The 13,639-nt window shown below is 31.6% G+C and overlaps 1 protein-coding gene across 1 annotated transcript; it reads left to right on the top strand.

Annotated features, from left to right (window-relative positions):
• Positions 1-1,646: 1,646 nt before the first annotated feature.
• On the top strand, positions 1,647-11,502 carry LOC105617268 (venom dipeptidyl peptidase 4). The gene is made up of 14 exons (XM_012198838.1): positions 1,647-1,670; positions 2,920-2,977; positions 3,134-3,357; positions 3,681-3,755; positions 3,830-3,882; positions 4,454-4,650; positions 4,993-5,162; positions 6,846-6,946; positions 7,038-7,292; positions 7,656-7,870; positions 9,162-9,444; positions 10,390-10,584; positions 10,668-10,828; positions 11,192-11,502. Exons 1-14 carry the CDS (start codon positions 1,647-1,649, stop codon positions 11,500-11,502), a joined length of 2,322 nt encoding a protein of 773 aa, XP_012054228.1.
• Positions 11,503-13,639: the final 2,137 nt, after the last annotated feature.

Genomic DNA, 13,639 nt, shown 5'->3' with positions numbered 1-13,639 from the left:
ATCACATGATGTTTAAGTATAGACGAAAGTCGCTGATACTGATACAGTTTTTTAGAGACACTATCTTATTTCTTAGAAACATTGTACTTTATCAATCTTACTGATAAAAACATAATCTAGTTAGATGATTAAAGCAATAAAAATCCATAATCTTCATATATATGTTTTTGTATAAAAATGAATTAGATAAAAATGAATTCCATAAATGCGAAAATAAAATTCTTATGATTTTCTTTTGTAAATTGCATAGTTTAAATAATAGTAAGTATATAATATTACATTATTTTACATATTTGTTATAGTTTTCTAAATCTATAGTTATATTTATAGTTTTTCTCATAGTACGACAAATATCATAACGCTTATCATAACGCGACAGTTTTTTAACTTTCTTCGTAAACATCGATTACTTTTAACTCCGATAAGATTATTTATCGTTGAGGTAATATTTTTCGCAATAAATTTCTTTTTTTCTTTTTTTCTTTCTAATTTAATTTAGAGGGGATTATTAGCGTTTAGAATGATTATGTTGAAACCGAAAGTTATTGGCTCGCAATTATATCTGGAATAAATTGATTCAATAAAAAGAATATATAATGTTATTATTTGTAATATCTAAAATTTGATCGATCTTGGCTTTCTTTATCGTATTTAATGTATTCACATATTTGATATATTCATGGTAATGCTTAAAATTCTTAAAAAAACATTTTACATCGAATCTAAAAAATTCTGGAAATTCTCATCTACATTCACTTGTAGATATTTACAAATGACTCCTGTAAAAAAAAAAATAGAAATATATGATATTATTATCTAATGTATCAGTTTTGGAGCCCATTTTATTAAATGTTCATTTTATTTTACGAAAAAGTTATAAATTATCAACAATAAAAATGATAAACAGTATCATATATAAAATATCCATATCATTCGATAAAAAATACTCTAGTTTGTTTTTATGTTACTATAGTTTTATTTTTATCTTTTGTTTAAGAAACATAATACAAAAACAAAGTAGTATGATTGGTTATCAGCGACCTTCCTCTATATTTCTCAAAATGTATGTATAATGTCTTAAAGTTTTTGGAATTTTGTATTAAAGAAAAAAAAAAACTAGAAAAAACAAGGTTTGAAAATGTAAAAAAAATTGAAAAATATATTGAAAGCATTAAGATGCTTTCACTAATAATAGGTTTTCTCTTACTTAATTAAATTTATTTTCCACAATTTTTTTCTATACTTTCACACATTTTTCTATCAACTTCTTTCTTTGGCGCAAAATTACAACTTTGAAAGATGACAATGCTTATTCAACACGAATTTTCACTACGGATTTGGGAGATAGAAAAAAGTCATTTTTTCGCACAAATCTGACTTTATGTAAGAAGAAGATCACCTTATCAGTATCAGCAAATATTAGGACACAATTAAGTCCAAGGTAGAAACACAAATGGAAGATACTTGCCCACGCGTGGGTATGTCCCTGATTTGTCGAAAGAGGTGGGAGCACGTGCCGCTGCTGCCACGAATACGCCAAGAAGCACGCGATATATTAGTCTCCATCAAGCGTACTCGCGAGATCGGCGGCCGCGCCAGCAGCGGTTTCCTCGATCATTCGGAGTCTGCGACTCGTAGATCGATTGATGATCATCATGGCGAGACATACGGTACGTTATTCGGTATTATGATAAATCCGTCACTCCCTCCCCTTTTCCTCTTCCATTCATTTTGCGACATTCGCGAAGACGACGAGAAATCGACTTCATCCCTTAAATCTGTTGTTAATTCCTGATAACTCCCTCGGGCTTCTTCGATTAAATCAGAGAAGAATTGTTTATCTGATTTTAAGTAATAATATTTTTAAATTCTTATATCTACAAAGCGAATATTTCTGAGAAGTGAAAAGGAAAGGGAGATATGTTTCCAATATCCTATTTTTTGCACTACTTGTTCTCTAATCCATTCTTTTTCTCCTTCCGCGATGCCTTTAAGAGAAGTGGTCGCGAAAATAAGTATCGACCTATCATGGAACTCGCGATCTACCATTACTGTAGAAGAGCTTTTATCCGACTTACTTCTGTTTCGATTTCACTCATGGGACAGGCACAATGTCCTGACATATCGAATCGATAAGTCCGTGAGAGCACTTTTCGTCAGATGCGCGCCATCGATGGAAAAGTTTCGAGGGTCCGAACTGTCTCGATTTATCGCCTTCCACCTAAGCCCTTCTCGCGTTCCTTTTCTTCGTAGAATATACACGGTGATGCGCTCGAGGTATTAAACTCGTAGCAGTAAGTTATTTTTAGATTCAATTCTTCCGATATCGGGATTGTCACCAATTTCGATTCACTGCGGATCTATTGCGTCAATATTGACTGATTCCAATTTCGATTAATTAACTTCTTTTTTAATTTAAAGTAAGACTATAATTGATAGAAAAACAAATAGATAAATGCTAATTTCTAATTCTAAAATAGAAATCTCGACGGCTTCTTACTAGCGTCAGAGAGAATTGGATTGAAAGGTTGGCTCTGTTTCGGTTCATCGATGATTAACAAAATCACTCTTCATTTTTTATCCATGACCGATGTTTCAATTTTAAAGAGCAAAGGGACAGAAAAATTATTTTTTTTCCTTATAAAAATAATGTTCATTGACTGAAAAAAATGCTAACGATTCGTAAAATGCAGCAAAGCTTTTTGCGATTATCACAGACCTAAGTTCAGAATTCGCTTATTCAGATTACAGCGCAATTGAAAGTTTGAATAATATTCTGTAATTTCATTTTCTAAATTTTTTTGTGTGATTTGTACATTCTGTTCATTCATTGAATTCATGTACATGTAATCGTAATAAGAGGGACGAAAAATCCGACACGAATTTCATGGCATATCCTGGCAATCCGAATTCTTTCAGCCTCTTCAACTTCTAATACTATTTGCCTTCGTAATCGTCATCGGTCAGTCACGAACAGGTAGGTCAATTGATTTAATATCTCGCGTAATTATTAGCGTAATTAATGCTTAGCAAATATGCAGTTTGATCGTTACTTATGGAAATGTAGATATCGGGGAACGGATTCAATAAATCTTACGTATTTATTTTTTAAATGTTGAATCTATTTATATAGTTCCAAACAACGACACCGATATTCATAACAAGGATGAGATTGAATTCAGGAAACCGTTCTTCTTGGAAGACATATACCTTAATACCTATTACATGTCCGGCTTCAATGGCTCGTGGATTTCTGACAACGAATTCATAGTTTGGAACGTAGTTACAGACGATATTGATATTACCAATGTAAAAACAAAAGAAACTAAACAGATTTTTAATGGAACAAATTTACCAGTAAGGATATTTTATGGTTTATTATACAATTTAATTTTTGAGATTTCAATTTGTAATTGATATTTGGTTATCAGAATATATTATGGGTTTATAAACATCCGTGATTGCAACGGAAATTAAATAAAATATTCTTTACGAATTATCAATGTCATCTATATAATTAAATATTTCAGTTTGTCAATACTTTGAATGAATTGTTCAAAACAATTTGTTCTAAGATAATTATTTATTTTAATAAATTTTTTTTTTTCAATATAAATTCCTACAAGACGTTTAGATTAAATAACAAACATTTTTCTTAAAATTCAATAAAATTGTTTTAGGTATCATACAAATTCAATACGGCAACTATTTCGGCCGACAAGCAGTATATTCTCTTTGGTTACAATACTAGACGTGTAAGTGATTAATTGTTTAATATCCTTTCACTTGTTGAAATATAATGAGAATTAAAATAAATGGAGTTGCGCAGATGTTCAGACACTCGACCATCAAAAATTATGTGGTATATGATATCCAGTACGGGTAAGTTTATATTTTTATTCCTTTATATTTTTATAGCTTGCATATATTGTCGTTGATAATATTAACTATTTCTTGATAAGCTTGATTGCGAAACTACGCATAGTCTACATAGCGAATTTCTAACGTTTAGATTTCTAAATGAGACAATAAACGTTAATGTAATTGGGTCATCACTTTGTGATAGGTTTCAAAGACATACACGCGCGTACGCGCGAGATAAAATTATTTAATTACAACTATTTCCTATTAATTTCAGAAAATGTTTCATCTGTTTTTCTTAGAAATTTCGTTTGTTTATTTTAATGAACATATCATTTATTGTACGTACAAGTGCTTCAAATACATAATATAATATTTCCTTTTTTACAACAATTTCATTGAATCTATCCAGTAGATTTTTTTCGTTTGTGTTTCATTATCTTTAGCTGAGTCGTTATTTCAGTCATAACTAACATAAAAAATTGTGCATCTATATTTATATAAATATATTTATAAACGAACTTTCTTTTTCTATTTTATAAGAAAATATTTTATAAAATTTTTAATAAAATTTTTCCTAAACATTTTGCAGTACATTTGAAGAGATCGCGAATGAAACTTTTATCTCGCTGACGTTATGGTCGCCCATCGGCAGTCACTTGGTTTATGTTCTTGATAACGATATTTATCATATGACTTTCAATCATAGTCGGAATGTAGTACGAAGATTGACAACAAACGGCGAAGCCAACATAGTTTTCAATGGAATTCCGGATTGGGTATACGAAGGTAAATCTATCTTTTTGTATAAACATAAATAAATATTATTTACAAAAAATATTTTTTATTATATAGTTTATATTGTATTTTTATATTTCATATTTTATATACAATATTTTAATATATATCTATTAAAAATATTTTATAATACATGAATATATAATACATGAATATATAAAATATTTTATATTACATTTTATATTTTACATAAAAAATATATACGTATATAATACGTATATAATATAAAAAAGAAATATCCATTTTGAAGAGAAATTTGTGCATTACAAAGTATAATCGTATCTGTAATGGATAATTACAAATGACAAGCATAGTCGTGAATATTGATTATAGAGGAAGTATTTGGAACTGCGACTGCAATGTGGTTTTCACCGGATGGCCAACATTTGGCCTTTGCAACCTTCAACGATACCGTAGTAAAGGACATGGCATATTTTCATTATGGCACTCCTGGTTCTCTCGAAGACCAATATCCCACGGAAGTGAAGATAAAGTATCCCAAGGTGAGATTCTACTTCAAAAAGCTTTTCCAAATTTACATATTCAATATAAATTTGTCTGAAGAACGAAATTGATATTTCCGGGTATATATTTCTGAATTTTTTAAAACATTTCTAAAATCGATAGTATCTTTTAAATGTCTTTCTTTTTTCTGTTTATGCAACAAAATTATCAACTATTTAGCTTTGATTATTGAAAATTAGTAGTAATATTTCGTTAACAATATTGAAAATTATTAGTAATATTTCATTAACAATGCAGCAATGTTACTAAAATTTTTCGAATTGTTGCGCCATGATAATACTGATAAGTCACCATAAAAAACTCGGTTAATCATCTCCACTGGATGGAATCGGCTATTGCCGTAACGAATTGAAAGAACTGTCGTTCTTCCGTTTCACTTGAGTTTATTCTATCATAGATCCATTTTCCGCGTGCATGTGTCGGCACGTGCGGATAATTCAATTGTCGAAGTGCGCTGGCAGAAGCAATTTCCCGTGAAAAAAGCTCGCGAATCATTTCTATAATATTTCTATGTCAGGTCCTCATTTTTCAAAAGTGACAAGCAAATCTTTCTTTATTATAATCGATCAACTTTTCGAATTAATCAAATTGAAATTATTTAATTAATTCTGGGATTTAATTCTGGCATTTAAATTCTCGAGATAGGGGAGCTCATCATGGGAAAATTTTTATTTACAATTTATTTATTTTTGTTAGTTTGTGTTCAGTAAGCTGAAACATGTAAATGCGTTTTAGTGAATAAAGAAGTTTCTTCATAGTTTACTTCATAGATATATTATTTGCGCGACGTCTTCTATGCTTGACTTCTGCCCGTAGAAATCCTTTCCAATTCTTTGATTTATAAGGAATTTGATTTGTTATATAAAATTCTTTAAGTGATTAATTTCATATATATTTAAATATCTTATTTACACCATTTTTAATTGTGTGGCAAAAATGGTACACATTTACATATTTTTCGAAAGTTAAAGTAATGTTCTCAAAGAAATATTTTAAAGCCTAAAATCTCAGCTTTCAAATCCTTTCAAGCTTTTTCCTCGGTAATGCTTTTGCACCATATGGTACCATTTGAAAGTTGGATGTGAAAAATTGACAAAAAAAATTTCAACTCTGAGATCATGTACGGAGTCGAAAAATTCTTTTTCAATTTTACTTGAAATCTTCTAAAAGCATATAAAATATCTTCTTAAACATTTTAAAAATTAAGTTAATTTTTTTCTCGTGAATTATAATAATCGATATTGATACATCAAAATACATTTCAATAATTAATATTTAACAATTAATATTTATAAACTTTTCGGAACTTTAATTATTTTCTATTATTTTTAAAATAAAAAATATTTAAAATATTAACTCTTTTAAACGTTTTTATTTATACATTAAATAAAATTAATATTACTATAATGATAATAATGATAAAAAATATCATTAAGTATTTGATTTTAAAGTAGATTTTTTTTTTTCAAAGAAAGAATTATGTAAGAATTATCCTTCATTTTTTTTAAATATAGAAATACTATTTTCTTTTTTTATCCCAATATATAATATTATGAAGATATTATTCCTAAACGGGGGATCCCTATCCTTTTACGATATCATATAACTTGCACTTATCTATAATATCATTTATATCAATGAAAAAAATATCATCATTTTAGGTAGGTACACCGAACCCAGTAGTATCTCTGTCGGTGATCGATTTATTTGATCCATTGTCAGAAGCAGTTACTTTGGAAGCACCTATTAATGAAGTGACAAAGCAAGTTACTTTTGCTAACAACAAATATTTTTATAACTATCTTCGAACGATTTTACGATCATGTTTAACGTACTGACATTCGCATTTGCAGTGACAACATTCTGTACATCGTGAGCTGGTGGAACAAAACACACGTACTTGCGACATGGACAAATCGCGTACAGAACCAATCCCAGATGACCATGTACAACATACAAGGTGATGCCAAATTGGTTTTGTCCGACGAGGAGACTGAGGGCTGGCTTCAACCGAATTTTCCTATAAAAACTCGTGATTACACATACATATTGCTTTTACGACGAGAATCTTCTGGTACCAGCGCCGGCAGATTCCGACATATAAACAGGTGAGTGAAAACTATAAAAATATGTATTCGTGAAAAATAAAGATATATTTATAAATAAATAATATAAAGATATATTTATAGATAGACAGATATCGTTATTTACTTGAGCCTTCTAGAATCGAATCCTTTCTATCTTTGTAATGAGATATAAAGATATATTTATTCATAAATAAATAAATATAAATTCACAAAGAAAATTACAATTCTCTCTGAGAATATCCCAAGAGTTTTTACTTTTGAATTCTAAATGAATTGCAAAATTAAGTTTTTTTCTGATGCAATTTCGTCTTAAGAAAAGAGTTTTATATCGTAATTTTTTTGAAGTTTGTTACCTTCTTTTTGTAATTTTATTCATGCCATTAGGTATGAATATAAGGATGGTCAGTTTATTATGCCGTTGGATCTAACGCCCGGTCCCTCCGAAGTTCATGCGATCTTGGCAGCCGATTCGCCTAGAGGCAAAGTTTACTATCTCGCCACGGCGCCGGGTGAACCGTCACAGAGGAATTTGTATTCGGTGCCTCTGGATGGAAGCCAAAGACCAACTTGCATATCCTGCAAGTTGCTCACGCCGGAAGGTGAGTCCTCGAAATCTCGAATATGAGTGAAAAATAGAGATCAAGCGAGAGAGAGAGAGAGAGAGAGAGAGAGAGAGAGAGAGAGAGAGAGAGAGTGGCGAAGGAGGAAATAACATTTGGCATTTTTCAATTTAAATAAACTTCACGTTCATGCACGAACGTGATGGGTCTAACTCACGAGAACGTTCAGCGTCATCAAAATATTCTATTTACAGCATCTTTCGTGAGGAAAATATTTTACGCAAGAAGCATGAAACATTCATAGTCCTTAATGTCTGATCATTCGTTTTACTTAGATTCGCGACCGTCGAACAAGATCGGAAACTTGGGAGATGCTTAAGTGGGGTTCCATAAGAGACGGAGGAGAAATTTCAGAACTCATCGTCGACAGCATTTGTAACTTGTTCGGGCGATAGGTACACGTTCCAATTAAAACGGAAAGTCCATCGAGAGTTTCCGTTTTAATTCATCTGAAAGCTGCAAGTCGCGTTCATGAATATTTAGCATGTATGTGTATATGTGTATATAAGGAGATTGGCAGACTCGCGGGAAAGATCTACGCGAAACGATGATATGATGTAATCTATGGAAACTTCAGTCCCGTAGAACATCGCCGCAATTTTCCCTCGCATATTTCTACAACGCGCCGAAAGTTGCGCGAATTCAGGTAAAAATTTCTGAATTCTCTTCCCGCATGGACTCGACGCGCGAACTTATCTTTGCGCGAACTTATCTCCTCCACTACGCGAGTAGATTTCAAAAGATTCGGCTCTTAATTTTTGCGAGACGTCTCATGACATAAAAGAGGCAAGACTGAAATATTACTTTTCGCGCAAGTTTTTCCGGCTATCGGCGACAGCTGCGTCTATCAGACCGGAGCGCTATTGCATAAAGAAGATTAATTCGCTGGACTATTTGCGCCTGCGAGAAAACTCAATGTCTATGAGAGGCCTGTAGCTCGACCGATATACCATATATCCGTTAAAATACGATATTTGTTGAAATTTATTTCGAAAAGTAGAGTATTGAAATTTATGCCTGCTTCCTTCGACAAAAAGTTAGCAATGTACGCCACGTTGCGCATTGATAGGTAAAATTATGAACACTTTGATATTGATTTAAATATATATATATCCGATTGTATATTCGAAAATGAAAGCGGGAATAACTATGCGCGAGAGCAACCTCGAATTTGTCAAATGGAGAGAATTGAAGCGGTAGGAATGAATATTTCGTAGAACAAGAAAATGAAAAAGTTCTCTCTACAGAAAAATTCTCACGAATTTTGCAGGAAATAAATGCACTTACGCTACCGCATCTTTTTCAAGTCGGAGGACGTATTATGCTTTTACCTGTTCCGGGCCCGATCCGACTATAGTGACGATTAATGACAATAATCATCAGACAGTCTTAATCTGGAATACTAATCAGATGATGAGGACACTTTTGTCGCGGCGGTTAATGCCGCAACAAAGAAATTTCAACATTAACGTGAACGGTTATGATTGTAAAGTCAGATTACTCTTGCCGTCAGATTTCGACGAAAGCAAGTCGTATCCCATGATGGTATTTGTGTAAGTACTTAAGTCCTTTTGATATAATAAGTAACAAATTTGATGTAAAAATATCAACAATTTTTTTGCATGATAGGTCATCAAAGGAAATTTATGTTTTTATCGCTACAAGATTTTTTTTTATTACAAAGATAAGAATATAAAAAATGAAACTTATACAAAAATATAAAATTTAATGATAAATATATTAGACAAATCAATTTTATTATGCGGTATATATATTTCTATACTGGCCATTATATTTTAAATCGTGCTTGATTTGAAGACGAATGCAACGTAAGAATATCTTTATGACAGTATCGTGCATAGATTTAAAAAAAAATTTTAAGAAAAATTTTAATATTGCATAATAAAATAACAACTTTAACATTTTGAAAGTAATATTTTGCTTAATAGAACCTTCTTATTTTGTGAATAGATTTAAATAAAAATTAAAATCACAGTTTTCTATTATTTTATCTAATTCCATAGTCTAATTCCACATTTTTCAAGAAACATTAACTTTATTTTTATTAATAACTTTATTTTTATTAGTTTTATATATAATATATATACATTTTTAAATATCTAGCTAGCGCCGAATATTAATGTTTACCGTATATATCATTAATTACGCCGCAATTAAAATCGGCGCACGCTATGATTGATCAGCACGCAAAAGGATTGCAATCTCCATTTAAAATTGGATCGAGTCTGTTTGCCGATTCATGCCGAGGCTTTTGAAACGATCGATTACCTTTAATAACCCTCGCTCGCTTTTCTCTTCTTTTTTAAGAAGCATTTGTGATGTATCGAGCGCTCCATTTATTTAGAAATTCATGCTACCCATTTGTAGCTCGGAGATGTATAAAATCGAACACCGCGTAACGCTGAGGGAGATGAAAACTGAAAGCTATTCTTCAATTCAAGTCTTTATTTCTGTTAAACATCTTGTAAAACTCACAGCTACGGTGGTCCGAACACGGTCAGAATCGTCGATGATGCTAAGTACGGATACGAGTATTATCTAACGACCAACCGAAGCATGGTTCACGCGTGGATCGATGGACGAGGATCAGCCTTTAAAGGCAGCAACATGCTTTTTGAGATATATCGGAAGATGGGTACCGTAGAAATTGAAGATACGATCGCTGTCACCGAGTGAGTAATGCGAAACTGATCAAAAATTGCTTCGTTCCCGACAGTGAATATCGCTCTGAAAATGGAAACGTTCTTTGCCATAGAATTCTGCAGAAGCAGTACAGTTGGATCGATGCGAACAGGACTGGTATATGGGGTTGGAGTTATGGTGGTTTCACTACTGGAATGGTGATGGCCCAAGATATCAACTTTGTCTTCAAATGCGGTATATCCGTCGCACCCGTAACTTCTTGGATTTATTACGGTAATTGAAAAGAAGAATTTGATTTTGTTTAGCATTAATTTTGATCCTAGGATAGAGTAGGGTTTTTTCATTCATCTCTCGCAATAATTTATGTTCCTGAACAGTACGTACATATCGAATGTTTAAAGATTTGTGTTCATGCTTTCAAGGAACAATCATGATTATACAATGTAGTTGTAAGCATGTCTATGCTTACAAAGAGATGATAGATATTGTTTGTTATCATAAATTTTCATTCTAAAGTAAAAATTGATAGAATAGCCCTGCCTTATTTTACGGTGATTTCAAATAATCTCAACGTATTTTTAATTCGAATCTCGAGCTGTAGCAACATTATCTCAAAGATCGTTACTCGATTTACAGATTCCATCTATACAGAACGATTAATGGGTCTCCCGATTCCGGAGGACAACCTTGATGGTTACAATCGCTCGGATATTTCACGACGAGCGGAAGGAATACGCGGCAAAAAGTACATGCTGATACATGGTACCGGGGATGACAACGTGCACTACCAGCAGGCGTTAGTGCTTGCCAAGTCGTTGGAGCATAAAGACATCCTGTTCGAACAGGTCACGTACACGGATGAAGCGCACTCTCTTGAAAATGTGTCCCCTCATCTTTATCACACAATGGACAAATTTTGGTGCGAATGCTTCGGGTGGGATCACTGATCAGACTCACTAAAAAAGAAAACCATTCTCACGGCTACAAATTCGTTTGTGCTGTGTCAAGGACCGTATTCTTAAACACTATTTTCGCATACGAAAATGTAAATTTCTTTAATATTTTCAAATGCGATACTTTTTAAGAATTAAGGATTTATGATACAAGAAAGAATCGGTGTAATCGATTCCGGGAAAAATCGAAAAAAATCTGAAAAAAATCGAAGACTTATTTTGAATTCGTTCAGACTTGATTTGATGAAAGAAGTACTCAGCATGCCTCTTAAATATTAATAGCATCGAAGTGCTTATCGTTGAAGTTAAGGGTGACTGTTCTGAGATACCTTGGCCAAAATTTCTTGAAGATATCGATAATAATGGAAAATATTATAAGTAAATTTTGAAGCAATGCAAATATTTTATTTTTTTATCAGTAGTTAAAGAAAGAATATAAGAGTATAAAAATATATTGTTTGAGAAAGGAAGAAAACTTTTTGTCGACAAACTTGAATATAGTTCTGGATTCTTAGAAAGATAATTAAGTATTATACAAATAAATTCAAGAAGTTTTGCAATTATAATATTTTTCATAAACGCCATCAATATATTTAGATAGATTGAATTTAATCATATAGAATTGACTTAAATTTATATGAAAGAGATAATTATCTAATATATGCCATTATTACATTATTAAATTTATCTTCACGTTCATTTCATTGATCTTGATGGCAAATCTCTACCAAAGACATTTTTTGCTTGTATATAATATTTGCAAAAATTCCTGTTACTATTTAGTGCCAAATATTAATTGCAATTAATTTAATAATTCTTGACTTGCTTGTCAATCAGAGCGAAGGAAGTTCGCTCGTGCCGTGTATTTCCGAATAAATGTTACAAATATGTTAGTCAAAATTTATAAAAAATATATTAAAATATATATGGAACTCATACATATAACGGCATTTCTTAAAACGTGCCTTCCCTATATTTTATATCGTCTAAAGATATCAAAATAAATTTATATGTATCTTTTCGCATCTAGTAACAAATAAAAAGAACTTTTTCAAAGAATAAAGAAAATATTCTATGTTTCACGAGATTAATGTCCCAACCTGTATATTTTTTAACCTAGATATTTTCTGTGTAGTAATTATAATTTTTCTATTGTAATTACGTATTTTTAAAATCCGAGCTAAATTATCGATACATCCTTTTAATGATTCATAATTTTGTTTTTGAGCATATTTTGCAGTTGTTATCGTGGAGATCATATACATCAGAGCTTTCCAAATGATTACGTGATCGTGTCCCTGTCAAGATTTCAACGGTAAGCTCTCTCAATTTTATCCTCTCTAACGCTTCCAGTCTTCCTGCCACATGCGTTTAGAGCCATCGCAAGCAAGTATGCAAATATAACTCTTAGGATTAATAGAGATCCCAAATGAAAATAAAGTAAGTCATAAATATGACTTATTTTGCTTTTGTCTCTTTCTCGATATACATATCTATCTTTTAATGAAATTGCGCCTATACGAATATGCCGCGTCACCGCACCGGTACACAGCCACAGTATATACAGTAGCGCAACTCTCTGTCGGCATCTTTGATGTTAATGTTTCCCAAAATGGAGTACGCACGCGCGAAATAAGTAAGTTCCCTAATAGCGTCATCTGAATTTCTTTCTCAGTTGCTCTTTATTTTTCCGCTCTCTCTCTTTTTCTAGGTCGTTTATCATCAAAGTATATATATAAAATCTAAATAAAACTAAAAGAAATAAATTTATAATTGTAATGCATTGCAAAATAAAAAAAATATAAAAATAAGAAAATTATAAAATATAAAATTATATAAATGTTGTATGATACAAATATTATATTGTAAAAATATTTTAATTAACGACTGCAATATACAATGCTTGTTTTCCTGCTAGATCGCTTGCGTTTTAGTAAATTATTAGAATATTGCACTACATAGAACGTAGATTTCTAGCTAAAACGAAAGCAATCCAGCAATTATACATATCACTCAGTATTTAAGCGAGACTGACGAAATTGGTGTATTTGCAGGGGGTGTGTGTGTGTGTGTGTGTGTGTGTGTGTGTGTGTGTGTGTGTGTGTGTGTGTGTGTGTGTGTGTGTGTGTGT

The sequence above is a fragment of the Atta cephalotes genome (assembly GCF_000143395.1).
Source record: "Atta cephalotes unplaced genomic scaffold scaffold00001, whole genome shotgun sequence".
Taxonomy (NCBI): domain Eukaryota; kingdom Metazoa; phylum Arthropoda; class Insecta; order Hymenoptera; family Formicidae; genus Atta; species Atta cephalotes.
Note: the sequence above shows the minus strand (reverse complement) of the source record. Positions and strands in the feature narration are given on the sequence as shown.

Excerpts from the sequence above, each read along its gene's own strand:
- LOC105617268 (XM_012198838.1), top strand. The coding sequence starts at position 1,647 with ATGATCATCATGGCGAGACATACG. Across the intron at positions 2,978-3,133 it reads CATCGGTCAGTCACGAACAG|TTCCAAACAACGACACCGAT; the intron begins GTAGGTCAATTG and ends CTATTTATATAG. Across the intron at positions 6,947-7,037 it reads CCTATTAATGAAGTGACAAA|TGACAACATTCTGTACATCG; the intron begins GCAAGTTACTTT and ends TCGCATTTGCAG.